This window comes from Dothidotthia symphoricarpi (assembly GCF_010015815.1).
Source record: "Dothidotthia symphoricarpi CBS 119687 unplaced genomic scaffold P153scaffold_2, whole genome shotgun sequence".
In the NCBI taxonomy this organism is placed as follows: Eukaryota; Fungi; Ascomycota; class Dothideomycetes; order Pleosporales; family Dothidotthiaceae; genus Dothidotthia; species Dothidotthia symphoricarpi.
This window is the reverse complement of record NW_022985009.1, coordinates 1650726-1678524: the sequence shown is the minus strand read 5'-3', so window position 1 is coordinate 1678524 and position 27799 is coordinate 1650726. Positions and strand designations below refer to the sequence as shown.

At 48.7% G+C, this 27799-nt stretch overlaps 9 protein-coding genes across 9 annotated transcripts; 5 read left to right on the top strand and 4 right to left on the bottom strand.

The window, feature by feature from the left end:
• Positions 1 to 1088: 1088 nt before the first annotated feature.
• Positions 1089 to 3028, bottom strand: P153DRAFT_428071 (glycerol-3-phosphate dehydrogenase-like protein). The gene is made up of 3 exons (XM_033672701.1): positions 2829 to 3028; positions 2514 to 2756; positions 1089 to 2381 (listed from the first exon to the last, which is right to left on the bottom strand). Exons 2-3 carry the CDS (start codon positions 2570 to 2572, stop codon positions 1205 to 1207), a joined length of 1236 nt encoding a protein of 411 aa, XP_033528637.1. The 5' UTR covers positions 2573 to 2756; positions 2829 to 3028; the 3' UTR covers positions 1089 to 1204.
• A 336-nt stretch (positions 3029 to 3364) lies between these two features.
• On the bottom strand, positions 3365 to 4349 carry P153DRAFT_307284 (uncharacterized protein). The gene is made up of 3 exons (XM_033664664.1): positions 4326 to 4349; positions 4013 to 4265; positions 3365 to 3962 (listed from the first exon to the last, which is right to left on the bottom strand). The coding sequence occupies exons 2-3, from the start codon at positions 4229 to 4231 to the stop codon at positions 3576 to 3578; spliced, it is 606 nt and encodes a 201-aa protein (XP_033528636.1). The 5' UTR covers positions 4232 to 4265; positions 4326 to 4349; the 3' UTR covers positions 3365 to 3575.
• A 2190-nt stretch (positions 4350 to 6539) lies between these two features.
• P153DRAFT_419980 (thioester reductase) lies at positions 6540 to 10151 on the top strand. Its single transcript, XM_033672214.1, has 2 exons — positions 6540 to 8029; positions 8078 to 10151. The coding sequence occupies exons 1-2, from the start codon at positions 6821 to 6823 to the stop codon at positions 10061 to 10063; spliced, it is 3195 nt and encodes a 1064-aa protein (XP_033528635.1). The 5' UTR covers positions 6540 to 6820; the 3' UTR covers positions 10064 to 10151.
• A 1396-nt stretch (positions 10152 to 11547) lies between these two features.
• Positions 11548 to 13640, top strand: P153DRAFT_280265 (MFS general substrate transporter; the record flags this gene model as incomplete). The annotated part of the gene is made up of 6 exons (XM_033663065.1): positions 11548 to 11859; positions 11911 to 12132; positions 12241 to 12398; positions 12450 to 12502; positions 12563 to 12943; positions 12997 to 13640. The coding sequence occupies 6 exons, from the start codon at positions 11548 to 11550 to the stop codon at positions 13638 to 13640; spliced, it is 1770 nt and encodes a 589-aa protein (XP_033528634.1).
• Positions 13641 to 14438: 798 nt separating this feature from the next.
• P153DRAFT_280807 (C2 domain-containing protein) lies at positions 14439 to 16152 on the top strand (the record flags this gene model as incomplete). The annotated part of the gene is made up of 2 exons (XM_033663097.1): positions 14439 to 14637; positions 14690 to 16152. The coding sequence occupies 2 exons, from the start codon at positions 14439 to 14441 to the stop codon at positions 16150 to 16152; spliced, it is 1662 nt and encodes a 553-aa protein (XP_033528633.1).
• A 2145-nt stretch (positions 16153 to 18297) lies between these two features.
• On the top strand, positions 18298 to 21027 carry P153DRAFT_363224 (uncharacterized protein). Its single transcript, XM_033667327.1, has one exon. It carries the CDS (start codon positions 18373 to 18375, stop codon positions 20890 to 20892), a length of 2520 nt encoding a protein of 839 aa, XP_033528632.1. The 5' UTR covers positions 18298 to 18372; the 3' UTR covers positions 20893 to 21027.
• Positions 20949 to 21830, bottom strand: P153DRAFT_331219 (uncharacterized protein). Its single transcript, XM_033665456.1, has 2 exons — positions 21762 to 21830; positions 20949 to 21698 (listed from the first exon to the last, which is right to left on the bottom strand). Exons 1-2 carry the CDS (start codon positions 21818 to 21820, stop codon positions 21068 to 21070), a joined length of 690 nt encoding a protein of 229 aa, XP_033528631.1. The 5' UTR covers positions 21821 to 21830; the 3' UTR covers positions 20949 to 21067.
• A 695-nt stretch (positions 21831 to 22525) lies between these two features.
• Positions 22526 to 23709, bottom strand: P153DRAFT_392848 (N-terminal nucleophile aminohydrolase). Its single transcript, XM_033671186.1, has 2 exons — positions 23582 to 23709; positions 22526 to 23532 (listed from the first exon to the last, which is right to left on the bottom strand). The coding sequence occupies exons 1-2, from the start codon at positions 23686 to 23688 to the stop codon at positions 22845 to 22847; spliced, it is 795 nt and encodes a 264-aa protein (XP_033528630.1). The 5' UTR covers positions 23689 to 23709; the 3' UTR covers positions 22526 to 22844.
• Positions 23710 to 23915: 206 nt separating this feature from the next.
• On the top strand, positions 23916 to 25115 carry P153DRAFT_363220 (N-terminal nucleophile aminohydrolase). Its single transcript, XM_033667326.1, has 4 exons — positions 23916 to 24050; positions 24100 to 24257; positions 24323 to 24572; positions 24666 to 25115. Coding segments are annotated over exons 1-4 (612 nt in total). The 5' UTR covers positions 23916 to 24048; the 3' UTR covers positions 24868 to 25115.
• Positions 25116 to 27799: the final 2684 nt, after the last annotated feature.

The window sequence follows — 27799 nt, the reverse complement described above, 5'->3', positions numbered from 1 at the left end:
GTCTCAAGCCCTAGCAGTATACGCCTAACGTGCACTTTTGCAAGTTCTATCAAAGTAGTTTTGCAGTTTGTACGAGCCACCAAAGACGCAGTATAATTCCTGATGCTACACTTGACTGAGAAATCCCTCAAGTTATCAGACTCAACGAAGAAACACATTAACGCCCTCGATACACCATCATTGTACAGTTACACTAGGCAGCGAGAGTGTCATCGATAAAACCTATACTACAGCCTTCGACGAACCTCACCAGCTCGACAACACCAACACACTAGAGAGATATAAGTTTAATGGGAGGTATAATAACTGATCGCATAGTGTAGGTAGGATATCAAACTATACATACCGAGTGTTGATGATTGAACACAGCACCGAAATAGATTAACATGAATAAAAAATCATTGATTGATTGGAATATATAAAATTGCTCGAACTGAACATGTGTCCTGAGATGATTTGGATAGCCAATAGCTTACACATGCTCACTTCTGTATTGCAAGCCCAGTAAGGCATCAGTTCGTTCATCGTCAAGGGACACTGGCCAGTCTCGAAATAAACCTCTACTTCGACCTCGCTCCAAGCATATGGTGCGAGTATATATGTCTGCGTGAAATGATTGCCCTGGTCTATGAGAAACACGTACCCATCTTGCCTGTGACTGATTAGTACATCGTCCTTTGAGAAGACTTGTCTCTACTGTATCAGTCTTGAGCTCGTGTGTTGTTATTGCCACGTACTCGCGCAGTCCGATTTGGAGGGTGGCGTTAGCGAAAGGTATTCCAATCATGTAGAGGTATCATGACTGACTGATTGAATGTCGTAGCGGTTGCATGGAAGAGGAGTGAATTGACTCCCTGCGCGGAATGTCTCGAGATGAAGTTGGCGACTGTAAAGAATGTACTTTAGTTCTTGAAGGAATGGTGTGCATAGAGCTCATGGTTTCAGATACGATAAAGTCTCATCAAATGCAAGACTGTGCCTCGTTACGGCCAACGACTGTAGGAACGGTACTCTGGGACACGATAACAAAGCATATGTTAGCTCACTTCCAGCGGCCCGGCTCTTGGTTGCAAAGAAGCCTATAAGTTCGCATCATTTGTGGTTGAATTGTAATCAAGTAAGTCTATATCTCTAACCTTACGCCCATAGTCTATTCCGTGGCATCGTGCATCCGCACGGCCGACCCTCCAAATCGCACTCGCATCTAATGCTTGGGCTCGATGAGCTCGGGGATATCTTCAGGTTTAGCGTTGCCCTCAAGGATGTTGTACACGGCAGTGAACAGGGGGAAGTCGGCCTCCATGCCCTGCGACTTCAGGAACGCGTTGACTTCGAGCGCGGTGCTGGTGCCCTGCAGCTTCTGGCCATTGAGCTCCTTCTCCTCAATTTCAGCAATCGACTCTCCGCGTTCAACGGCCATCTTCGCGCAGCGGAAATTGCGGCCTCCCATGCACGATGTGATAACATCGGCGACACCGCAGCTCTCCTCGGTAAAAGTGCTTGCGCGAGCACTCTCCCCGAAGAAGGCCTTGCCAAACTTGACCATCTCGAGGATGCCGACGCGCATAACGGCTGCTTTCGCGTTGTCACCCCAGCCTAGACCGTCCACGAAGCCTGCTGCAAGAGCAATGATGTTCTTCAGCGCTCCTCCGAGGGAAACACCCGCGACATCGTTGACCAGGTGGACATGGAAGTATGGTCGATGAAAGAGCTTTCGAATATTGTCGTGCGAGAGATGCGGATACTCGGTAGGAAGAGGGGTAAGACGTGTCGATCGAGGCCCAGGAACGGCTTTGCTGGGCGCGATGAGATCGACTTGCGACGCGTTTGGCGAACCGCTAGGTGTGGGGTTGCGGGAGTCCATAGGTGGTGGGTCATATGCGACTGTTGTCTCAGAGTACTTCTCCTGCGCAATCTCCGATGCAATGTTTGCTCCCGACAAAGCACCACAGTAGATGTTCAGGCTCATGCCGATCGTTTCCGACATGAGACGAATGCCTTTCTCGCCGACGTCTACACCCTTTGTGCAGCAGATAGCTCGAGCGTATGGGAGGATCTTGCCAACCAGTTGCTCGCAAGACCGGGCGGTGAACTGATGTGGAAGTACGAAAATAAGGATTGTAGAATCCTTGCAGGAGGCGGGTAGGTCAGGGTTGGCGACGACGTTTGGAGGCAGCGTAATATTCGGGAGGTATTTGACGTTCTCGTGCACTTTGTTGATGAGCTGCGATAGCTTTTCGGGCTTGTCTGAGCCACTGTAGTGCTTCGACTCCTTCGGAAGAGTGACCTCCTCCTCATGAACCCACATTTGCACAGTCTCTTCGAAGAGCGATGTGTGCTCCTTCACGTTCTCCGCTACAAGTTTGGCCATTGTGGTGCCCCTGCTCGAGTTAGGATTGTCTTTTCAAGTTGTGCAAACAGAGAGCTATCCAGCTCAGCTCAGTTGGTCCATTCTGCACCCGGCCATAAACCGTATTGCCCCGCCAAAGCGAGAGTCGCGATAAGGTACGTACCAGTTACCTGAGCCCACAACCGTCACCTTGTGCTTGCGCTGAGCACTGAGAGTCGCCATTGTTCTCCAAGCGATTGCTCTTGCTATCGATCTTTTGGTACGTGGGTTGAGGCTCGACGCTGTTGGGCGCGTGAAAAACAGTGGACGGCTAGAAGCTCTGACGCAGTTTGTTGGTATGTATGACGTTGACGACAATGGCCGTGAAAAAGACTTGAAGAGCGCCAGCTTATATAGGTCGCGAGTTCTGACTACAGCATCAGTTCAGCTGTCAAGATTGCAACTGTACCCACACCGCGGCCCAAGGACTGCGACGCACCTGTCTTGACTGAAAATGGAAGGGCCTCGGCTGCCTGTGATGCGGCGACGGCGGATGCCTTTGCTTTGACTGACGACGGCGAGTCGGGGGGTCGGAGTGACAGTAGTGCTCAGTGCTCAGTGCTCAGAATGGAGAAGCTTCGTAAAAGGTAATTGTTGAATGCAAGGCGGTCAACAGCTGCGTCGGCTTGTGAGAGTCGGTTGCCCCACTTGTTAAATCCTGGACACCGACGGCTGATCAACACTGCATGATGCATTGGCCAACGGATGGTCGCCTGTGGCTGGAACACTGGGATGACATGCGTAGCGTTGACAACGATGGCATGCACTACCATCTGGTTCGGTGACAGCCCGATCTCAGACTCGACGATGTTTGGTACTTGTCGCGACTGTCTTGGAGTACATGTCGACAACCAAATCGCAAGCATGATCACAGGCAAACATCACAAGCAAGAGCAAGCGCAAGAGCAGTGTTGAAGAATTGGTAGTTGATTCGGGTATTGCAAGTCGTGTATCCTTCATAACATCGCATTAAAACTCCTTCTCGTCTCCCTCCATCCTCCGCATCGCGCTAAAGTGAACATACAAAGCATACAAACGTGACGCCAAAACTGACCGCAGAACTCCAAGGCTCGAGAACGCTGGAGAAGCTAAGCTGTGTTGCATGCTATGATCCATACTCCTATATCCTCCTTATTACCACTCAAAAGGGAACCGGTCCGCTGTCCATGCTAACATAGATGTCTGTCTACAATGCGAGTCCAAAGATGGCCATCAGACCACCGGCAAGGGCGGGCAGGCCGTACTGGCCGAGGGTTGAGGCACCGGCGGCGCTTGCGGCGGCGCTCGCGGCGGCAGAGGTAGCAGAGGAGACAGCACCGCTGGTGCGGGAGGCGGTGGATGATGCTGAGGCAGAAGAGCTGGAAGAGGCATCCTCGCCGATGGTCAAGTTGCCGCATTCGTTGTCACGAGCCTCGTTGCACTGGAACTGCTGGGCAGCGTTGGTGCCGGTGGCCTGGATGCAGACACCATACCAGTAGAAGCACATCTGAGCAGGGACAGTCTGCTGGTAGATGGCCATGGAGTCGGTGATGTCGGTGCCGTTGGAGCACTTGCAAGTGTAGTCCAGCGTCGTCTGGGATTGGCGTCAGTAGAGCTCACGTGGTAGAGGGGTAGTCAACTTACGGCGTCGCACTCGTTACCGTTGCTCGCAATGCTGCCCTGACCGCCGCAAAGGTCAACGCACGTGTTCTGGTTGGCATTGCACCACTCTGTCTTCTGGTCCGTGGGCACGCTGCCGGCTGCGACAGTGCAGCACGCGATGGGAGTGCTGTAGGTGGTGTTCTGGGCAGACGCAAGGCCAGCAAAGGCCGAGGCGGCGACGACGAGGGTGGAGTAGAGCATGGTGGATGGTGGATGACTCGGGGGGTATCAATGCCTGCAAGAGAGCAGTGTTAGCGGCGCGCAATGGCAGTGGCAACACAACGGACAGACGTACAGCTGGTAAATTGCTGGTAAGAGGCGGAATCGATGAGACAGTCGCGGTGGTTGAGAGAAAAACACGGTGAAGATGTCGACGGGGCGACGAGCTTAAATGAGTTGCAGCACAGGCCCGTTCGGAAGCGGCGTCCATTTCACCAACCTTGCACTTGCGCTGGACTAGCCGAGCCAAGCTAGCGCCGCCTGGCAGCAAGAGCCAGCAAGATACGCTCAGACGGAAAGTCCAACGGGCTCAATTTCACGTTGGCTCTCGCACGTCTGGAGATTGCGGCAATCTATGCGATCGACAGCAGCGCCGCGGATTGACAGCACCTTGAGGCTGTTGCGCACACGATGCTGATGCGCGCGCTGGTTTCAGACGATGGGCTGCCCAAACTCGCCACGCCGCGGATTATGTCCGGCATGTCAACACAACATGGAGACCCACAAGTGCAGCAACGACTCTCGAGCCATCGCAACTTCCTCTTGGCCGACGTGCCGTCTGCCGCCATCGTACATGAGAGCCCAGCCATTGACTAGGGCGTGGCGTAGGAGCAACAGCAGGCCATCGCAGCAGCAATAACAGGCCATCGCGCGCGCAAACATGTATTTGGTAGGCGGGGAACAGGCGTCGTCCACAGAGACGATGCATTGGGTGTGCCGTGGCCGTGTTGTTTGTGGCTGTGCGCACGGGCAGTGTTCCACTTGTATGCATCCTCCAACGGGCCGGGCTCCACCTGCGTCCCATTGCTCGCAGGCCTTGCACAATAGCCTCGCAAAACCTTGCGTGCAGCCTTGCGTTCCGTCGCAGCCGCAGCCTTGCCTTCTCGTACCATTCGCGGAAGAAAGCCGTGCATACACTTTTGCTGTTGTTGAACTTTGCGTCTCCAGTCCGACGGTGAGCGTTTCTACGGAAACGCCAATAACACAAAGATTGTTAATCGCGGCGCTAACCGCTATCACAAGACGCAAAGCAACAAGCGCCATTACTTTCTTGTTTCTGCATCGTGCATTTCCGCTTTGAGATAGACCGTGCATGAGCGCTCGAGCCAGTACGCGCACTCGAGCTCAACCCCATGTTTTCGGCTTGTCGAATCCCCATAAAAGACGCAGTCCGTCTCTCAAGAGTAGTTCAGGTTGCCACGCACGCCGTGCGCGGTCAAGCGAATTCTCTACCAGAAAGCATGATACAACAAGCCTCGTTAGTCGGTGGAAGCTCTCGAGCTTTGCCCCACCTCGGCACTCATCCTAGGGAGTTCGAACTTAAATCCGGGAGCACAGATGTTGCTCTGTTCGACACAGGAATATGTACATAAAATGAGGACCCACTTCAGGCGGTGAGATACAAACCCAGGGTTAAAGAAAACCTCACCTGGTCTTCGAAAGGTAGCATTGCTTCTTGAGCACAGCATCATGTTCGTGGAGCATAGTAACCCTTGTGCCTCAAACATAGTGGGTATAAAACAATTCTTCTATTCCTTAACTTGGATGCAGTCACTCAATCTTCACATACCATGCGATACTATTGCCGTCGCTACTTTTCGGTTGTCTCACAGTCGTCTTCTCAAGCCAACTGGGTCTATATCAGTTTGACATCGCAATGGATGATAGTTCTACACGTCTACTGCGCAGTTCGCAGTGACAGCATACGCCTACCTGGTACACACGGTCTCGGTGTTCCGCGTGTTCGCCGCCAGGTCTATGCTACAGAACGTATTGGATACTCCTAGTTTTGACCTCCTGACCACCCACCACATTACGTTGCAAACATCTGTCCTCGGAGCCACACAATCGTAATTAACAGAGAAATCCATGCTAATCATCGCAGCTCTTCGTTGTTACACATTCTGGTTCAACTTGAGGTCAACACTGGAGGTCTACCTCCTCATTCGCAAGCTTATGTCGCGTCGTCAGCGGATTACGCGGATACCACTTTATACGACGCTTTTATCGAAACACACACGAATCCTCACAACAAGGTAATAACCGGATGACCAAGATGAGCATGGAAAAATTAGAGTTCGGCCTCCGTGATGTAATATCCGTAATATCCGTATTCTAGATGCGCTCGTGAGGGGAAACAGGGATTGCACATTTCAAGAGGATTTGATCAGCGAACAAACACATCTCACAGCTATGAGATGGATCCGATCTGGTATTCGAAATGGCTTATTGGGCGTAGAATGACTACTGGAGCATCCATGCATGGAGGCAGAAATATGGCACGTGCCCCGTACCTGTCTTATTGAGGGGCTGCAGCTTCTTTTTCTTGACACTATCAAGGTTGGTAACATGCGTCCCTCAATAATCTTTTTGGAATTGTGCAGTGTCTGCATGCTCTCGTGCGAGGTTTCTTACTGGCGGCCAGTCTCGATGATGTCACGACTTTGAGTGCTTTCGGTAGCTCTCTAACGGCAGCTCCCACACAACTCAACTCCCTCAAAATCGAAATATCAGCCTCGAGCCTATCGGATCGCCGGAAAGATTGGCTTCTTTTCCCTTTCAGAAGCTCAAATGCTCACCAACTACTTTGTCTGCACGCTTGGTCAGGCTGCCACTATACATGAACAGCCCAAATCGTACTCTACAGTCAGCGAATTGGTAGACCACCAAGCACAATATCACCCATACCTTCCTGCCGTTGGATTTCCAATCCCGCATCCAAACCAAGATGAATGGGCACACGAGGTTCTCACATTTGGTGACGTGAAACGGGGGACGGATGTTTTTGCAAAGAGGTTGTTGCATACCTCAGGAGCTCTGGGTGGAAATGCACAAACAATAGCACTTCTATGTCATAGCTCTCCGGAGTTCCTCTTCACATGGCTGGCTTTGATGAGACTGGGTCACTCAGTTCTTCTGATTGCTCCACAATGCCAGGCAGCAGCAATTGTGCATCTCTGCAAGTCGTGCGAGGTTTCTGTACTATTCCATGACATCTCTCACGCTGAACGAGCTCATCAGACCGAGGACTTGGCGAAAGAGGAAGAGATAAACAATTTCAAGTCACAATTGATTCCGCTGCACGATGGGGATAACGTCTTTGAAATTATCCAGGAACCAACTGAGTTGAGTCTCGATCTACCAGAATCAGATGAGACGGCGATTGCGTATCTTCACCACACTTCCGGAACTTCATCAGGATTGCCGAAGCCGATTCCTCAGTCGCATCGAGCTGCAATTGGTGTTCTTCCGCATCTACCGACGATACCAGTAGCAGCGTCTTTTACAACGACACCTCTATATCATGGCGGCATAGCGGATCTTTTCAGATGCTGGACAAGCAATGCTCTCATCTGGCTATTCCCAAAAATGGTGCCTATTACAGCCAAAAATATCTGCCGTTGTCTTGATGTGGCCCAATCATATTCCGAAACACCAGGTCTCCCAGAAGTGAGGTACTTCTCGTCGGTACCTTACATCCTCCAAATGATGGAAGCGGATGAGAGAGGGCTGAAACTACTGAAGAACATGGAAATTGTTGGTGTTGGAGGCGCAGCCTTGCCAGCAGAGGTTGGCGATCGATTGGTGAAGAGTGGAGTGAACCTCATCTCAAGATTCGGAAGCGCGGAGTGCGGCTTTCTACTATCATCGTATCGTGCTTTCGATTCGGACAAGGACTGGCAATATCTGCGCAACTACAACCCTCCGCAGCTTCTGGACTTCGAGCAACGAGACGACGGCTTAGCGGAGCTTGTCATAAAACCCGGGTGGCCGCACATGGTATGTATATCTCCCGGAGCTTGAGTGTGTTTAGCTGAACAGAAACAGGCAAAGCAAAATCGCTCTGACGGGTCTTTCGCAACTGCAGACCTCTTTGCGCCACATCCAAACTATGAAAACGCCTGGCTATACCACTCAAGAGCTGACTCTCAGTTGACGCTAATCACTGGAAAGAAGTTTGACCCAGCATCATTGGAAGACGCCATAGCTACTTCGCCTTTACTGGATGATGCACTGATCTTTGGAAACAGTCAACCATTCCCTGGTGTACTTCTGCTACGATCAGAAAAGGCCAGTGGGATCTCAGACGAGGAGCTTCTCGATGCGATCAAGCCAATAGTGGAGAAGATGAATCGTGAAAGTCAGGATCACGCGAGAATACCACATGACATGTTAATACCAATGCCCCATCAGACACAGCCATTAGAAAAGAGCAGCAAAGGAACCATCATCAGAAGAGCGGCTGAATCCAGATTTGAAGATGCCATCAAGCGCGCGTATGATTCGCAGGAATCAGATCAGTCTGTCGACGTGAAGGACGAAGATTTGCCACAGCATCTCACAGGTCTCATAAAATCCATCACGTCACAGTCCGACAACCTGACTGAAGACATGGATCTGTTCTCCTACGGCGTCGATTCTATTGCGTGCATGCAGTTGAGGACTCGTTTGAGACGGCTCATACCCAACTGCAAAGAGGCGTTGCCTATGAGTGTGGTAGAAGATTGTGGTACAATTGGACGTTTGACAAATTATGTATTGCGGAAAAGACATGGAGAGACAGATGCCAGTGAGGAAGACGAGGAACAGTCAATGCTGAAACTGGTCAAGGAGTATGGCTCTTTTGAACAATCGACTGCGCAAGATTCGTCCGATGGCGACAGTATCGAAAAACGGACCAAAGACGTTGTAGTGCTTACTGGGGCTACTGGAGCGCTTGGAGCGCATATCTTGAAGCTGCTACAGAAGTCGGAGAACGTTGGTACGATCTATTGTCTCGTAAGAGGGTCAGATGAGCAGGCTGCAAAAGAGCGTGTCAGCAAGGCCCTTGAGCAGAGAGGTCTTCTGGATTCTTCATCACAGCAGAGGCTCGGCGAGAAGGTCAAGGTGGTTCAAGCACAGTTGAGCGATGAGCGTCTCGGACTGAGCGAAGAACTGTACGACTACCTGGCCAAAGAAGCGACCTCGATCATCCACGTCGCATGGACTGTCAACTTCCGCCTCAAGCTAAGGAGTTTCGTCAAGGACAACATCGCCGGGGTGAGAAATCTTCTTGATTTGGCACTGAAGACACCGCGTTCTCATCCGCCTCGCTTCGCATACTGCTCGTCAACTGCAGCAGTCATGAACGGTGAGCTCGATCAAGCTGGCTGTTTCCCTGAGCGCATCTTGTCCGACCCCGCGTCAGCATCACCGCTCGGTTATTCGCGTTCGAAATGGGTTGCAGAGCGTGTCTGCGAGGAAGCGCATGTTCGGACGAGTCTTCACGGGCGGGTAGCAGTTGTGCGTGTCGGACAACTTGCTGGCGATTCGCGATCAGGTATCTGGAACACAAAAGAAGCGTGGCCTATGATGTTGAGCACTGCGAGACTCATTGGATGTCTACCTGACCTAGGCGACGAACCACTTGATTGGCTTCCGGTTGATATAGCCGCGCAGGCTTTCCTCGAGACTACGCAAGCCAGCAGTGTAAGCAGCGACCGAATGCCTGTCTATCACGTTCTAAATCCGCACCAAAAACCGACATGGCACGACATGCTCCAGTGGCTGAAGAGGAAGGAAGACTTTGAGATTGTATCGCCTCAAGATTGGGTTAGTCGTTTGGAGAACTGCAAGAACCAGGAGCATTCTGCAATGAAGCTGCTCGGACTCTGGAAAGCGTCGTACTCTAGCGAGCAGCAGGAGTCGAAGCAAAGACCACACTTCTCCATGGTGGAGACGAAGAAAGGAGTCCCCGTGTTAAGGGAAGTCGAACCACTTGATGAAGCGTATGTGGGGCGCGTCTGGGATTGGGTCCAGGCCAATGTACACTGAATCAGGGGTCTGTAACATGGAAGCTGAACGCGACACGTTGTTGCTACAGAATTCGTACCTAGTCAATAGTCTGAAATATTATCTGTGCTGTTCCTTATCTTTCCGCTACTACCAGGCGAATGTCGGGTCGCGTATATTATTGACTACGCGGCTGCGATAATCCACCGCTTGCTTTACTGTAACAACTACAGACAAGTGGTCCAGACGTAAAACTAGAAAGCTAGAATTCTTTTCTACAACTTCTATACAGACTTGATGCAGACAGCTTCAGGTGGTATTGAGGACGCCAGACTGAAATAGGATCAACGTTATGTTCTTCTGATCTGACCGTGTCACAAATTATCACAGCCGCATGCTGACATATGTTGAATTGTGTAAAACCGCACGAGGCTTGGCTGAGCTGGATTGGGATGCAGTTCCGATAGCGTGCGAAAAACTTCCCCACCGCGAGTTCTACGGAGTGGCCGGAGCTGTATTTCCCCAGGATGTTTCTCGTGAAGATCTAAAAGCACGGTACGGATGCCTAATGAGCGTCGATCATGCACTACACATGACCTAAGATTTAATGGCAAACAACATGGGAACGGCGATAAACGGTGATGCGTTGATCTACCAAAGTCGGAGGCGGAGAGACCCTTTGGCCAACTACCGACTTCATTTCAGATTCAGCCCACCAAGCCACAAGCGCATCCTCCTAAGGCAGCAACGCAAGCACGATATGAATCTCTCGGACGAAACGTGACGGGAGGAAGACAGGGTCTCAAGGAGTCATTCAGAGTCGAGTTCGCACGGCGATAGCTACGAATCTAGGGAGGGTCTAGAAGGAGTGCGGAGATCAAGGACGCCGAGTAAACCTTAGTGAGTCTTGTTTCAAGGAACGGTTCCCTTGTCATCGATTTGCTAGTGTTGCTTCCTGAAGAATACAACCCATTTTAACGGGGTTCTAGTTTCCCTTTCAGGAAGATCGATCGAAGTTTCTGCGATACGGTGTGCTTTTCGAACAGTGTAGACGCGCAATGTCATCAGCCAAGTTGTGCTCGCATTCCAGAATTAACATGAGTCAACGAGTAAGCGAGTAGCCTCAGCCAGCACGCATTCCTGGTGATGAATGGCGGCCCAAATGATTGACCGAGTCTTAGCTGGCGCAAGCCTCCCGCGAGTTCACGGTCAGTCAATCGGGGGTCGCACACCAGGAATCCCGTCTCCCGGATCACCGTTGCGCAACCCCCTTCTTCCACCGAATTTACGGACGAAGCGATGACTCGATATGGCTCAATGTGGCGTTTCTTTTTGTTGGTGATTAGCCTTAACTCCGTTTATAATTCTGCAAGCGGTTCTAGCTGTACTTATAGACCTCCTTTTGCCCATCGCAATTAGCTTTGCACATCTCCCACCACAAACAAATTCAAGCACCGCACCTCACCTTGGCGCTTTCCTTGGACCCTGCAGACAAGAACAAGAAGCAAACAACCATCTTGTCTGAGATGAGCGACCACAACAACCAAACACTACGCCCCTCCAGCATGGCGGATTCGGAGAAAACAGCCACGCATAGTGCCGAGCCTTCAGTGCTTGAGAAGAACAGGGCAATCGACACCGTCGAACCTACAGCCCTAGAGAAGAACAGCGTGATCGACACAGCCGAGCCCACAATCCTTGACGACAAGACAACTTCGAACCGCAACTCCACAGTGGATTCATCTGACGACAATGAGGACAACTTCGAATACCCAACAAAATGGAAGCTCACTATCATCACCTTGGCTTTATGTCTTTCGGTTTTCTGCATGGCATTGGTTCGTTAACCACAAGCCTTTCTATAGACACTAAACTGATCATGAACACAGGATAACACCATCATCGCAACTGCCATTCCCCGAATCACAGATCAATTTAAGGCGTTGGATGATGTGGGTTGGTATGGCTCAGCGTACCTGCTCACGACCTGCGCGACACAACTCATCTACGGCAAATTCTACACGTTCTACTCGATCAAATGGGTCTATCTCGTTGCGCTGTTCATTTTCGAGCTCGGCTCCTTGATCTGTGGTGTTGCGCCCAACTCTACTGTAAGTTTGTCCATCTACAACCCTCGAGCAGTCTTTGCAGTCTACGGATCGACTTGCGGAGTTGCAAGGCGTGCTAATCCTTTTTATTGACGCTGACACCTTCTGTAGACCCTTATCATTGGTCGTGCGGTTGCTGGTGTTGGTGCTGCTGGCATTTTCAGCGGCGCCGTATTGATCATTGCGAACACAGTTCCTCTACGACAACGTCCTGCCTATATGGGCATCGTAGGTGGTACATACGGAATCGCTAGTGTTGCGGGGCCGCTGTAAGTGGAGTCTGGGAACTAAGAGTTGATCGACTTACTAACAAATCTTAGCATGGGTGGAGCCTTTACTGATCACCTAACGTGGCGATGGTGCTTCTACATCAGTGAGTTTGACCGTGCTGCGTGTTCCAAGAATATTGAAGCTGACTCGAATTTCCAACCAGACCTACCATTCGGTGCCCTCACCGCCGCATTCATCGTCCCCTTCTTCAAGATCACGCGTCGCGGCAAGAAAACCGAAGCAACATGGAAGCAACAGATTCAGAAGTTCGACCTGCCTGGCACTGCTCTATTTTTGCCTGCGATCATTTGCTTGCTGCTCGCGTTGCAGTGGGGCGGATCCAAGTACGCGTGGGGAAGTGGCCGCATCATCGCTTTGCTTGTACTTGCAGGTCTTCTCGTCATCGGATTCCTCGCCATCCAAGTGTGGAAGCAAGAGGATGCCACTGTCCCTCCCCGCGTATTCAAGAACCGCACCGTTTGGAGCAGCGCCTGGTATGGGGCTATGCTTGGCGCTTCATTCTTCATCATGGTGTACTATCTTCGTAAGTCACTGTATGCTTCAAAGCTCTCGTAGACGAAAACTTACACGAAACAGCAATTTGGTTCCAGGCCATCAAGGGAGCATCAGCAACCAAATCTGGCATCATGAATCTGCCCTCCATCCTCGGTTTAGTCATCATATCGATCATAGCAGGCGGCTTAGTCACTACATTCGGTTACTACACGCCATTCATGATAGCGGGATCAGTTCTCATGAGCATAGGGACCGGATTGATATGCACCTTTGCAGTTGACACAGGCTCCCCAAAGTGGATTGGTTACCAGTTCATCTTCGGTGCTGGAGTGGGACTCGGCATGCAACAGACCCTCATCGCTGTTCAAACTGCGCTGCCTGCCGAAGACATCCCTATCGGTACGGCCATCATGATGTTCACGCAAATGCTTGGTGGAGCACTCTTCATCAGTGTTGGACAAAACGTCTTCACCAACCAACTCATCAAGAACCTCGCCAGAGTCGTACCTGATCTCGACGCGAGCATCGTTCTTACCACGGGCGCCACGGAACTGAAGCATGTTGTTCCGGCAGAATACCTGTCGGGCGTGCTTTCAGCGTACAACTCTAGTCTGGTCCAGACCTTTTACGTGTCCGTCGCAGCAGCAGTTGTCTCGATCTTCGGCGCCGTATTCGTGGAGTGGAAGAGTATGAAGGGGAAGAAGGTTGAGATGATGGCAGCATAAAGTTGAGGAGTTCTGCGCATTATACCCATTTCTTTTTCCGTTGTCACAGTCGATATGAGCGTAGCGGATCAGCGAGGCGTTATTGGTGGTCGTGGGATCGTCTTCCCCTTTTCAAGACATAGAGTTTGATAGACAGATTATAATTTACATGACAATTCCTATTGCGACGACTCCTTACCCTCTCAAGCCTATATATCGTGAATGAGCACAAAAATTATTCTTCTGGCAAGTGTGACATCGTATTGTGACATGGTGTGGTACTCGACGGAGACACCGCCATGCTCGGATTGGAGGATGCAGAACTGGCTCATGTTCGAGGCCGATCGTGCAGGACCGTTGAGCTGACATGTGACAACCCTGCTTGACCGGAGCGCTCCGGTGGATGCCATTTGTGGAGCTATGACATATGCTAAGGTCTTAGTCAAAGCTTAGCTGAGCTTGTTTTGCGCGAGCTAGTGCTCACTGCCGATCGCAGCCGTGTGTTCCGCTTCCCGTCTGATTGCTCGGTGTCTTCACGGTTCTTCTGCTCAGCCCCCAGCCACAGTCATATTTTTCCTCGCCCAAGGTCGCGCGTCTTTGATGATCCTGCGGTTACTGAGCGACACACTGCACTGTTAATCTGCTCCTATTGCGACTGCGCTTCTCGTTGCGCCTGGCACATGACCCCGCGAACTGCTGACTGCTAACGAGCGCTAAACGTCACCCCACTCGAGGATTCAGACACTACCAACCGGTGTCATGGCGCAAAGAAGGAACTCGCGAACAGAAGAGGCGCAGAAACTGGGGACTGCGGGGAACATGGAAGGTGCAACGGGCGCAGACTCGCATCCGCCCAAGCCGCTGGACACAAGAAGTGATACCTCGGCGAGCAAGAAGAAAGACAAGACGCCCGAGGGCGGCTACGATGCGACTCCCATACCGCGCGCGCCGCCAGGCTACACGGTCAAGTTCACATTCCACCATGCGAACAACCTGCCCCTCGCCGACATCAACACTCGTCAGTAGCTCAGCAGAGTCCAAACATGCAGCACTAGCTCACTCCACAGCAGTATCCGCGGATCCCTTCATTCTAGCCGACCTGCAGACGGGCCTCCCGACGAGACACAAGGAAGACCCGCCGCTGACACTGCGCACGCGCACGGTACGGCAGAACACAAATCCCGTGTGGAACCAGGAATGGATAGTCGCAAACGTCCCCGCACATGGCTTCAGGCTGAAGTGTCGTATATACGATGAGGACCCGGCAGACCACGACGACCGCCTGGGGAACGTGCATGTCGTTGCGACGTCGGTCAGCGAAGAATGGCCGGGAATACACAACGAGACATACTCGATCAAGAAGCGCATGGTCAGTAAGAGGGCGTATGCGTTGCGTGCTGTCGCTGTCTGTTTCAGAAAGGCCGAGCACATGCATGGCACCCTGACCGTCAGCGCCGAGGTGCTGGGCAAGACCCAGGACGAAAATGGTGGTCGCGCGTACACGATCGGGCCCCAGTTCTGGATACGGCACTACTCGCCGCTGCTGGGGCGTCTTCTGGGGCAGAAAGAGCCTAGCTCCGACGAAGACAACGTTTCCTTGAGGACTGGCAAAGCAAGGACAGAGAGGTACAATTTCCAGTCGAACCAGATGCAGCTCCGGGGCCCCATTCCTGAGCACATGTACCACCGCTTCGTCGAGTTCAAGCCCTTTGTCAAGTCCATGTTCACTGCCAAGGGCGTTCGCGGCTTCATTCTATCCAAGGCCCTGCATCACCAACACGCGCGCGTGTACAACTTCGACCAAACGACCGAATACCAGGAATTCTCGAAGCCGTGTCTGGAGTTTACGCAAAAGTTCCTCGAACTCGTCCACTTTGACCATGGCGGACGCATCTTCACCTACGTCCTCACTCTCGACGCACTTTTCCGTTTCACCGAAACAGGCAAGGAATTCGGCATCGACATGCTGTCCAAGCACACTATGCACAGCGACGTCGCAGCCTACGTCGCCTTCTCGGGCGAGTTCTTCATCCGCCGCTCCCACCACAACAGCAGCGCGCCCTCAGACGAAGGCAGAAACAACCAGTCCTCCGAAGCCGATGGCGATCAATCCAAAGAAAAGACCCCCATCAAAGACCCATCCCACTACGAGCTCATCATCGACAACGACAGCGGCACCTACCGTCCCAACGCCAAACTGCTCCCCCAGCTTAAAGCCTTCTTCCAAGCAAACTTCCCCGGCCTGCACATCCGCACGCTCGACTCCCAAGGCGACGCAGAGAAGATGAAGAAGATGAAGGACGAGCAGCGCGAGCGCAAGAAGCGCGAGGGCAACCAAGTCGTCTACACGCAGGTTTCGCGCAGCAGCAGCGTGAGCAGCAGTGACGAGGAGGATCTGGATCGCCTAGCAAGTGGCGGCGAATTGTCCGAGAACCATTTGAGACATGTGATGCAAAGAGAAGCTGCGACGAAAGCGAACGCCGCGAAAGATAATTTCAAGGGAATGGGTTCCATGGGCCACCGTAGTGAGTAGAGCGAGAGAGTGCCGGGAGTGGATTTCCGAATGCGAGACATGATGTGGAGATGGGAGGGGGTCATGAGGAAGAATTCGCAAGTCTTGTTTCTTTTCATTTGTGTTGTTTTTGCTGTTTGGCTTTTCGCTTGGTTTTGCACCGTACATAACTGGACACTCCTTTTTGAGATACCCGCCGCTGTCTGTCCTACCACGAACTGGGATTCGCCTTGCGTACGCGTTCAATGGCCGCTAGTCTTTTTATTCGTTTCGTTTTGTTACGCGTTTTGTTTTTTTGGACATGTGTCTGTTTCACACTCCTCTGTTTATGTATGCGTTAGCGCTTAATATGATACTCTCAATCATGCTAGAAGGGACTACAATGGCCTGTTCGTCTTGCGTCGCTCGCAAGATGTCGCACATGTGTTTGTCAGAGGGGGGTTAAGGCGTCACTTACTCTCCTCCTCGAGTGAACTTCTTCAACTCAGAGCGGCAAGCTACAATATCGGCAGGTATATCGTAGCGGGCCTTCCACTTGCCATCTTCCATCTTCTCCCAGAACCAGACGGCAGCCCACCTGTCTTCGCCCAACATCTCTATGGTCGAGATCTGGATACAAGATCAGCGTCATCGCCTGGAAGCTGGTATTGTTACAGCACACGTACCACGAAGTCGTAGGCCTCTCGGGCACGATCCGGTGGGATGATGCCATCTACCAGCGAGCCTGCTTCGAAGGGGCCACCCTCGCCGTGCACAGAGAGCATGCGCCATGCTGTGCATAGGGCGATTTCGGACGCGCTTGCTCCAGGCTTGCTTGATGTTGGCATTGTGTGGTGGCTGTTGGGGTAGTTCTTGGAGAAGAAATGAAGGGAGTGGAGTGTGGAATAGTGAGAGAGCGGAACAGTGGAAGGCGAGGTTGAGGTGAGTGACGAAGAGGTCGAAAAGGGTTCAGAGTGGAAGATATTCCTTTGAATTATAGCGCCGCCAAGACGTCAATCAAACAGAAGGGAAGGCAGGTTCAGGAAACCATACACACGCTTCTGATAGAGCTTCGTGGGAAAGTGTCTCTAGCCCCTACTACTATATGGCAGACTTCTGAATACTATTTGCTGTGAGGAAACATCTCTTGTAACTTCTGCTCGGGAACTCCCTGACGCATGCTGGTAGGATGATGAACTGGTTCTCGTCTAGCGAAATCCTCTTGTTTAGTCAAAACACCTGAAACTAAGCTGCAGTCAGACCTTACAACAGCTGAACAACTACATGCAAAGTTCAAGTAAAACCTGTGAACCTTGAGCATTACTAGGATATGTCTAGTTATCTTTACTTGTCGAATTCGATCCTGTCGTTGAGTTGCGTTGTCTGTTAGGAAGATTGTAGGATTAATCGAGAGCTGTCTTACTGTACGGGATTCTCAAGAGTGAATTGTTATTTTGGGTTATAGCCTATTTATGCTAGTTATCATTTTAGGCTTATAGCGTATTCATGCTCTACATAGAAGCAGATAGACGCAACACAATCAGAATCTAGCGTTGTAACTCAGTATATAAACCAATACCCAGCCCTTTAACACACAGTAAATATTAGTAAAAGGACACAATAGCAGTAACAGAGAGCTGATCAGCCGTCTCTTAACGACTGGTTCAATGTACTGATGCGGACGCGTTTGGAGAGCCCGGGCTCTCGGGAATGAATATGGTAACAATAGTCGCACATTCTTATTACTCTGATCTTTGACCCCTTTGCACAGTTGCATCATGTTAAAAAGACATTCCGATTACTAGTGTGTAGTGCTTTGTTCAGGTCGCGATACCGGTATCGCGACCTGGAAGATCATCCCCTCTCTTGGTCAAGTGTAAAAGTCAAAAGTAAACTATGTTCTTTCTATCACCAAAAGTTGAATGAACTTGTAGGTTTAAATGCTACAAGTAGAGGGGCTTAGGCGCATACCAGCTGTAATTGAGACAGAGGTCTCACAATGCACCTTAACTGTAGTTGTCGCGCTGCGGCAAGACTTCGCTGCAGCTTCCGGCCTTTTTAAACTTAACCGAGCGCCCCTCTGCCTAGAAGCGTTACTCTGCGCCAAGTTTCACGCTAAGGTGAGACGGGACGCATGGGTGAACCCCTGGCAGTGGACATGGACGCGTAGCAGCAAACATGTAGCCTCATATTTCAAGAATGCCCAAATCTCCACAAAATCTTCCTCTAATCCCACTCAATCGCGCTGGGTAGCGTCGCGCAATGAAGCCCATACCTGCTGTGGGGCTCAGTTCGGCCATTTCTCAACTTATCGACTTCTCAATCAACGTTTTGCGCAAAGATAATGCCATATATCAACCGACTACTCCAGTGGAAAACTCAGCAGTGCTCCAAGACGTAATCGACAACTTGTACCGCCTGACTGATGTCATCGACAACAACGAACTGAAGAAATCAAGCAACGACAAAACCGCTAAGCTCAGCGAAGCAGCACAGCAGCTAGTTAAACTAAGTGAAGACGCAAAAGAGGCAACAAATCCTCTCATCGACGCGCTCATCGCCGCACAAGCAAAAGGCAGTTTCGGCGATCCTCGATGGCCCACCGCACGAGATGCGCTCATGAACGGCGTGTGGAAGAAGAAACAAGTCACAGATCTCAAGAGAAAAGTGCGTACGATACGCAAAGACGTCGACACCGCCCTGCTCCTCGCTCTGAGACAACATCTCGACCAATCAGCTGAAGCGGGACTCCCCACTGCCAGCGAGGAAGACACCCGCTTGCATCATTGTGAAAAGTGGCAGAATGAGGCCCTGGATGCTGTTCAAACCAATGAATGGAAACCAAAGAACAAGAAGAATCTCGAGGTGTTCTCTAAGCTGGTCGACAAATTAATTGTAGCGGAGAACGAAGCGCATTTCTGTGCTCAGATTTTTGAGAGACTGGGCTTTAAAGAGCTGGATGACCGGTTGTGTAGTATTCCCACGCCGCTCGAGGGTACGTTCGAGTGGGTTTTTGGGGAAAGGCAGGAAGAAATGGGCGGGCTACTAGAGTGGTTTGGCAACACGCGAGGAGAGAACTTGTTCTGGATTACTGGGAAACCGGGGTCTGGGAAGACAGTACTGATGAAATACCTGTTTCGCAATCCAAGGGTATTTGATAGCTTAGAGGCGTGGTCCGGGCATAGTCCTGGTATCACGTCGGGCTTCTTCTTCTGGAACAGTGGGACGGAATTGCAGAAATCTCCGCTCGGGGCGCTGCGATCGCTGCTGTTCGAGTCGCTGCAGGACATGATATATGGCCCGCTTGAACAGGACCTTTCTATTCTCCATAAGACACTTTTCCCCGATCGATGGGAACAGTTCATCTCCTACGGCGGCGGTCTGCATGAGTTTTCGTTCCCAGAGCTGCTTCAAGCATTTGAGCTCATGATCGCGGATGACTCCAAGAAGTTTCTGTTCATAATCGACGGGCTTGATGAGTTGGAAAAATATTCCGATCAACTCCCAGATATACTCATCAGCGCGACAAAGATGGATCACGTCAAGGTCTGCGTCTCGAGTCGGCCGTCACCACTTGCACAGACGGCTTTTGAGAAAAGACCGACGCTGATCGTAGATGTGTGGAACAAAAACGATATCGAGGCGGGTGTCATGGATGCTTTCGACCAAGACAATGGCCCGAGTAAATTGCGCGGCGCAACAGAAAGCGAAGAAGAAAGATATGTCGTCAACCTCCTCACAGAAAAAGCTTCTGGAGTCTTTCTCTGGGTGACATTAGCCACATACTTCCTGATACAGGGTACCTCCCCATCGGACGATTTCTCCACATTTCAAAGACGCGCAGCTGCTCTGCCGTCCGACATAGACGACCTACTCTCCCACATGCTGCAGAGTTTCAATACCACAGACCTCGAGCAGCTCTGGCAGCTCAGCGCTCTGATCGAAAGCCACGGATACCCAGATCTCCTTCCCCTCTCCTATGCCCTCACCGCCGACACAAGCAGCACCATCGCCGCCGACGTCCAGCCCATAAAGTCCCCGGAAGTCGCCCAAAGAACAACCGACATGCGCAATCTCCTCAGATACACATGCAAAAACCTCTTTTCCATATACGACACAACACCCCCAGACACAGAACACATTCCCTCACACCTAAAAGTAACATATACCCACCGCGCTATACGCGAGTACCTGCGCTTGCCGCGCACGCAAAGAGCAAAACCCCTCTTAACCCCATCCACCACCGACGCGCAATGGGCTAACGCGCACCTCATGGCCCTGAAAACCCTCGACCCATCTGCATCCGAATCTTCCCTCAGCCTCTGGGGCCCGCTCTCTGCGTGTTTGGAATCCGCGCTGTCACTCTATACACTCACGTCCAAATTACCCTACACATACATCGATGCTGCCGGCTCCTGCGCCCTCGCGCTGCATACGCAACACCCACATCTCTCTGATCTGCCGTCGTTCCCCTCCCTGACTCACCGTCTGGAAACGTTTCTCGATATCGCCGCCTGGCTCAATATTCCCGGGTTTGTCATCCTCAAGGCGAAGCAGATGAAGACGGTGGATAAAAGGAGTGTCAAACACGCGCTCGACTTTAGCCGCGAGATGCGGAAACGGCTGGGCAAGGGTGGGGAGGAGCGCTGGTTAGCGGGAAGTGAGAAACTGAGAGTTGAGTATGGGAGGAATAGAGTGGAGGTCGAGGGGTTGTTGGATTATTATGCCAGGACGGTGAGACTGTCGAAGAAACCCATTGTTGATGTGCCGGAGTATGTGTAGACGTATACTTGCAGAAACTAGGACACAAAGAGTTTGCGTTCATTTTCTATGTGGCTGTCAAGTTGTCGTAAGAATTTCTTGCAGCTTGGTCTCCAAATCTTGCACTTGACTGAGAGGGCAACCCTTCATGGAACATTCACGATAAAACCATCCTATCCATAGATCTTCCTCCTATTCAAACCTCCTCATCGTGTACGTGATACTTCTTGCAGAAGGTCCGGTTTGCATCCTCGATCCACTTCGCCTTGTTGAAGCCTACACCCACCGCCTTCTTTGCGTCTTCCAAAGCTAGCAGCAGGTCAACCGTAAACTCGCTCGACATCAGATCCTTATAATATCGCAACTCAATGGCGCTAGACCCCCAAGTCTGGGCGATAAAATCGACCAGCACCCTCCTGACTGGCGCACCTGGCTCTGATCGCTGGTAGGCAGTGATGTACGAAAGCGATACCTTCCAGTCCTGTACAATCTTACGATGCAGCAGCGTCAACGCCGCGTTCTGTAACTTTCCTATGCCACATTCACTCGCGAAGAAGCATAGCGCTAGTATCCGCCACAGCTCGAGTGGGATTTCGCCATCTTCACTCGTCCCTGGGGCCCAAAAACGGTTCGTGTACATCCAATAGATGGCCGTTTCGACCACCATGGGCTTCTCGTCGGGGAGTTCCACCTCGGAGGTTGACGATAAACGGATTTGGGAGTCGAACCAGATAGAGAAATGGCAGAGTAGACCCCGGTGGACTTGGAACTCTTTCTTGTCTTGGCCCTGGCCGACACGCATGGTGACTATCTTGTCAAAAGAGCCACTATAGATGAGAAGTGATCAGTGAGTGTCACCTGGATTTGTGGCTTGGGAATGTTCAACTTACTGAGGTGGTGCAATGTAAGCATAGGCACAAGGCGGTATCTTGTCTTCGATTGCCGCCATTTGAGATGATCGTAAAGCGAGGGTTTTTTGTTTATTTTAATATGTAGCGTTCTCCTCGTTGTCTTGCAAGTTCTGAGTGAAAGATTCGTCAGTCGAGGGTCTGTCGTCGAGGAGGAATGGGAGTGCCTAGAGCTCACGGCGAGATAGGTGAAGTTGCGAGTATATGGTCAGTGAGGTGAGTGAGGTGAGTTCATCGACTATTCGTCATTGTCTGGAAGCCCCGCAGAAACACATAGAAGTGTAACCCGTCGGTGAAAGCGTGGTGTCAGTCCCCACCCCCCACAAACCGTTTGTCCAAAACATCTGCCTTCACCTGCCCCGTCACCCCATCTCCAAAGCCCCACCTCTTGTCCACTCCGCAATCGCTTCGCATACATATACTGCAAAAGGCTGCTTCTTCTCATCAATCCAAGTGATCTGGAATAGTCGCTTGGCGGGATTGGGCCGATAACAAACCTACCTATTAAGTTAGATGAGGGTTGCAGGGTTCGATCTCGTGATAAAACCATTCTGGCAAAAAGCTAGGGTTTTCAACAATGATGGCACATCTACGGCTGGAATACGCCAAAGGCAGGTCGGTTGTTCTTTTTGCTGCTTTTTGCTTCCTTTCGTCAACAGTATGCACATATGAGGTAGATGGACGATGACGTCGGTCTCTTTTTGTGGATAATGGATGGGTAGAGTCTGGGTGTAGAGCACATAGGTGAGTGATGGTTTTATGAAAGTCTTCGGCGATGCGGGATTGGGACATAGACAGAACGACACAAGCACATCGATAGAGATATGAGAGAACATGAGGAGCAGGAAATACACGTCAAAAAACGCAAATGCATATAGAGACTGAGAATGTCATGAGAGGATGAAATTGTACTTTGAGCCTGTCCAGAATCTTCTTGAATCAGGCAGTTGAACACCCTTCATGTTCACTCATGACGCCATGTCATGCTATTCGTGCATATCCATTGTGGATGTATAAGGTCGTTAATCACATTCAGGCCATCGCTGCTCCCGCACAACATCTTCTTTAGTCCTTCTTCAGCGGGGTGAATGTCTCGTGTATGCCCTCCTTGTTGATGATCATCATCTGCAGCCCGTCACCAACCTCAATGTGCCTCTCGACCGCGCTCGTGAACGCATCTCGCACCAGATCCTCCACATGGTTCTGCGGCAGTGGCGCTGCCTGCCTTGACTTCAGGTCATGTCCCGTTCCGCTGCCCACCTCGTACTGATTCTTGAAGTTGACCTGGTTGTCCAAAAAGGGCATGATGAGTGATGCCGCCGCACCCGCCGCTCTGCACTGCTCCCTCTCGTAGCTGCCGACCGGGTCGTACGAGTACAACGCTCCCTTGCCCTCCTCATCCAGACCGGCTATAATCGCATGCACGTAGTAGGGGAAGAACCGCTTGTTGTAGAGAATGTGGCTGAGGCGCTGTGCGCACGCGGAGACGGTCATGGGCTTTCCGTGCTGGTACTTGTACATCTTGACAATGGTGTCCAGACGCTCCTTCAGTGCTTCGCCGTCTGCTGCGAAGCCAACCACGGAAAGCACTATCCGAGCACCCTTGTTGTCTGGCCCCTCACCGCCAATCTTGAAGAGCTTGGGTGCGTATCGCGTGTTGATGCTGTAACCGTTGGTAGAGCGGGTGTCGCCAGCAAGGATGGCGAAGTCGGCACCAGAGATACCGAGAGTGGAACCGCCGTTGTCAGTGTAGCTGTGTTTTGTTAGTTTGTATTTGGGTAGGCAGTTTTGGTCATGCATACGGGTAGAAGCCATGTTGCCGTTCGCCTGACGGTGCAGTTGTGGGGGTCTGAGTGAACGAGTAGCCTGGGCCGCCTTGCGGAGGTGCACCGGAGAAGATGGCGGACATTGCGAGCTCGTCGTGAGTTTTTGCAGGCGAACAGAAGCTGGGTTGAAGGTCGGATTGGGGTTCGGGTGGGCTGGGCGGTAAAGTGGCGGTCTTGTTTGCTGGTTGATGATGCTGGAGCTTGAGGTACGCGGTTCAGTTCAGCCTACGTCGCCAAGCCTGGTCCCAGCTTGGAGCTCCAACTGCATCTCGACAGCACCCACCACATTCGACACCCGCCTATACCAAACTCTCTACTCTTCTTGGGGTCCTCTTCAGATCCCTACCGTCTACCAAGGTCCCCTTTCTCTCCGAGGCTTTCCGCAGCTTCAGGCTTCCAGCCGATCATAACATCGCCTTGCATATTACCCCAAACTCGCCATCATGTAAGAGCCGCAATGACATCTAAGGTTTGCAGTCCTGACGGCTATCTAGGGAGGTCCTTCTGGGTATCACGGGCAAGGACTTCACCATCATCGCCGCGTCGAAAGCCGCCATGCGGGGCGCCACCGTCCTCAAAGCCACCGACGACAAGACCCGGGTACTGAACACGCACACGCTGATGGCCTTCTCCGGTGAAGCTGGCGACACGGGTACGGCAAATCCATGACTAGCGGGCGAGGTTCTAGAGGCAGCAGATCGCTGACGACGTCTACAGTCCAATTCGCCGAATACATCCAAGCAAACATCCAGCTGTACTCGATGCGGAACAACATGGAGCTGTCGCCTGCAGCCACCGCCAACTTTGTCCGAGGAGAGTTGGCACGAGCGTTGCGATCACGGAGACCCTACACAGTGAACCTGTTGCTGGGCGGCTACGACACGATTGCAGACAGGCCAACGTTGTACTGGATCGACTACCTAGCGAGCAACGCACCAGTTCCATATGCCGCACATGGATACGCCCAGTGAGTTGCGCACATTTCGAGTTTGCGACAGGCACTTCATAACTCTCGCGCATACGCACAAAGGTCGGACACAGCTAACCTCGTATAACCCAGGTACTACTGCCTCTCTCTGCTCGACAAGCACCACCACCCAGACATCGACTACGAGCAGGGTATGAAGATCCTGCGGATGTGCACAGAGGAGTTGAAGCGCCGTCTTCCAATCGACTTCAAGGGCGTCTACGTCAAGGTGATAACGAAGGATGGCGTCAAGGACGTCGAATACGAGGACGATGTAAAGGTTATGGTGCCGTAGGGCCATACTACGGTAGTTTGAGGCGGGGTACATCGAAATATGGTGACTTGAACATCAAGTCTACTATATCGTCGTAGGCAGCGCGGGGCGGATATGATCAACGCGTCCCAAAGCGCAGGCTACATAACGATTCTGGAATCATGATAGATACGTTATGATTTAACGATAAACTCCTTCAGATGAGAGAGCTCGCTGCTTTTTGAATGATTTCCACTTTTTGTAATGTTAATAGTGATATTGATGCGTGGACTGATCTATTCAGCAAATAGGTAATGCAACTAGACTACAGTATTGAAGGCAGCAAGTCGATTAGGCTAGGCGTATACTAGTCATACTTACAGTACTCAAAGTCTACACAAAGTACACATGTAGTTGTCCAGCTGCTGGAAAATTTTGCTGCACCTTGGTTCCTGGTACTTCAACTAACTGAGAGCAGTTTTCTGTGCTCGAACTGCCATTTTGCTCCTCCGGCTCACATAGGACAGAGTTCGATTTTGTTCTGTCGCTGCAGACTGGATGGCGAATTATAGTTCTGCAGTAATTGGATTAGACAAGGTAAAACTTGGAGTTTATTAATGCTCTGTTACGTCTAAATCATACAGTATTATATTCTTGTATTAGTTAAGGACTTAAGTGTATATTGTAGTTGTTATACACTAAGGTACAAAATCAGGTAATTTACTCCGCAGCTTTGTTAGGTAAAAAACATAGAAAAAAGACTATATTTTATACTATAATATAGTATAAAATATAAGGTAAATTTATATAAACTTAGTATAAAATAACTATAGTTTATTATTAAATAGGTAGGTAAATTTATACCTTATTTTATAATAAGTATATAAAGATATTTATAACTATTATATATTAGATTATACTATAAATAGTATATTTTTTAACTATTATAGCCTAGTAAGTATATTAGTAGAGGTATCTTTATACTATATAAAGTCTTTATTATTAGGTAAAATTCTAAGTACTACTACTATTTTAAGCTTAATTAAGTAGTAACTTTTAATACTACTATTAATATTCTAAAATACTTTACTAGGTAGTTAAAAGATACTAAAGATCTAGTTAAAGCCTATATTTATTACTATTAGTATTTTAATAATAAGTTATTTAACTTACTATATAAATAAATATACTTTTATTTAATAAAAAAGAGATATACTTTTTATAAGAAGCTTTTTTAATACTATTTAAACTTTTCTTTTAACCTATTACCTTTAAAGTTTATTACTAGTAAAGTAATTATAACTACTAAGTTAAGTACTATCTTTATTATAGTTAAAGCTAAAGTAGAATAAGTATAATTACTAAGTTAAGTACTATCCTTATTATAGCTAAAGCTAAAAGAAGAAATATACCTTTTATAAAAAGCTTCTATATAACTATTTAAAACTTTATTATAGTATACTTCCTAAGAAGTATAAACTAGTAATAAAGGGTATTTTTTTTATTAGTAAAGTTAATACTAATATATTTAACCTCTTTATTAGATAGATATATAAAAAAAAGCTATTAAAGAATATACTAATACCTTTCTTTTTAATATATTATATCTTTATTAAATATTAGTTCTACTTTATAGTAAATATACTTTTAACTTTTAAATAGAAAAATACTTTAATAAAAAAAGCTTTTTAAGTACTATTTAGGCTTCTTTTAAAGTATATTATTTAGTAAGTTTAAAGAGATAGCTAATAGTATTATCTTTATTTACTAGGTTAATACTAATATATTTAATATCTTTATTAACTAGATAGAAAGATACTTTAATAAAAAAAGCTTCTTTAGTACTATTTAGGCTTCTTTTAAAGTATACTATTTAGTAAGTTTAAAGAGATAGCTAATAGTATTATCTTTATCTACTAGGTTAATACTAATATATTTAATATCTTTATTAACTAGATATATAAAAAGAAGCTATTAGAATATATATAAGTACCTTTTCTATTTATAAATTATATTTTAATTAAATACTATACCTATATTATAATAGATATACTTTTAGCTATTAAATAAAAAGATACTTTAATAGAAAATATCTTTTAAGTTATATACTAAGCCTTACTTTATTAACTTATAGTAATCTACTTCTTTTAAAGCTTACCTATAAAGAATCCTATACCTTAGTTACTTATAAATAATTAGTATAATAATAATAGATTTAGTAATATTACTAAAAAGTATTCTTTACCTTAGTTACTTATAAATAGTTAGTATATTAATAATAGATTTAGTAGTATTACTAAAAAGTAACTTAGTTTTATATTTTAACTTCTATATAAGTTTTATATATAATAGATTTTTAAAAGTATTAAGCTATAAAATAAAAAGCTAAGAAAAAAGTAAAATATAAAAAGTAAATATTAACTAAGATTTAATAAACTAAATATAAAAAAAGAAATCTTAGAAAGGTAAAATATAATAGTTTCTAGCCTTAATATACTAGTAGTTTTTAAAAATATAGTTAAGCTAAAGCTAGTAATTATTATTTCTAAAGTACTACTATAGCTAAGTTAATAAGAGTATACTATAAGCTCTTTTATTAAAGTACTACTATAACTAAGTTAATAAGAGTATACTATAAGCTTTTCTATTAAAGTACTACTATAGCTAGGTTATTATTTTAGTAATAGCTCTATATTAAAGATATCTAGCCCTAGTACACTTAGTAAAAGTTAGCTTTTTAGTATAACTAATTTATATACTAATATAGTAGTAAAACCTACTACTCCTAAAAGTAACTAGCTTATATACTAATATAGTAGTAGAACCTACTACTCCTAGGTATAGCTCTTATATTAATATTATAAAGATTACTACTAAGCCTACTTTAAAGACTACTATAGCTAAGTTATTATTTTAGTAATAGCTCTATATTAGAGATATCTAGATCTAGTACCTAAATAGTAAAGATAGTATT

Excerpts from the sequence above, each read along its gene's own strand:
- P153DRAFT_428071 (XM_033672701.1), bottom strand. The coding sequence starts at position 2,572 with ATGGCGACTCTCAGTGCTCAGCGCAAGCACAAGGTGACGGTTGTGGGC. Across the intron at positions 2,382-2,513 it reads GTTGTGGGCTCAGGTAACTG|GGGCACCACAATGGCCAAAC; the intron begins GTACGTACCTTA and ends TAACTCGAGCAG.
- P153DRAFT_307284 (XM_033664664.1), bottom strand. The coding sequence starts at position 4,231 with ATGCTCTACTCCACCCTCGTCGTCGCCGCCTCGGCCTTTGCTGGCCTT. Across the intron at positions 3,963-4,012 it reads ACGGTAACGAGTGCGACGCC|ACGACGCTGGACTACACTTG; the intron begins GTAAGTTGACTA and ends CGCCAATCCCAG.
- P153DRAFT_419980 (XM_033672214.1), top strand. The coding sequence starts at position 6,821 with ATGCTCACCAACTACTTTGTCTGCACGCTTGGTCAGGCTGCCACTATA. Across the intron at positions 8,030-8,077 it reads AACCCGGGTGGCCGCACATG|GCAAAGCAAAATCGCTCTGA; the intron begins GTATGTATATCT and ends GAACAGAAACAG.
- P153DRAFT_363224 (XM_033667327.1), top strand. The coding sequence starts at position 18,373 with ATGAAGCCCATACCTGCTGTGGGGCTCAGTTCGGCCATTTCTCAACTT.
- P153DRAFT_331219 (XM_033665456.1), bottom strand. The coding sequence starts at position 21,820 with ATGGCGGCAATCGAAGACAAGATACCGCCTTGTGCCTATGCTTACATT. Across the intron at positions 21,699-21,761 it reads GCTTACATTGCACCACCTCA|TGGCTCTTTTGACAAGATAG; the intron begins GTAAGTTGAACA and ends TCTCATCTATAG.
- P153DRAFT_392848 (XM_033671186.1), bottom strand. The coding sequence starts at position 23,688 with ATGTCCGCCATCTTCTCCGGTGCACCTCCGCAAGGCGGCCCAGGCTAC. Across the intron at positions 23,533-23,581 it reads CGGCAACATGGCTTCTACCC|CTACACTGACAACGGCGGTT; the intron begins GTATGCATGACC and ends AACAAAACACAG.
- P153DRAFT_363220 (XM_033667326.1), top strand. Across the intron at positions 24,258-24,322 it reads CGGTGAAGCTGGCGACACGG|TCCAATTCGCCGAATACATC; the intron begins GTACGGCAAATC and ends CGACGTCTACAG. Across the intron at positions 24,573-24,665 it reads GCCGCACATGGATACGCCCA|GTACTACTGCCTCTCTCTGC; the intron begins GTGAGTTGCGCA and ends CGTATAACCCAG.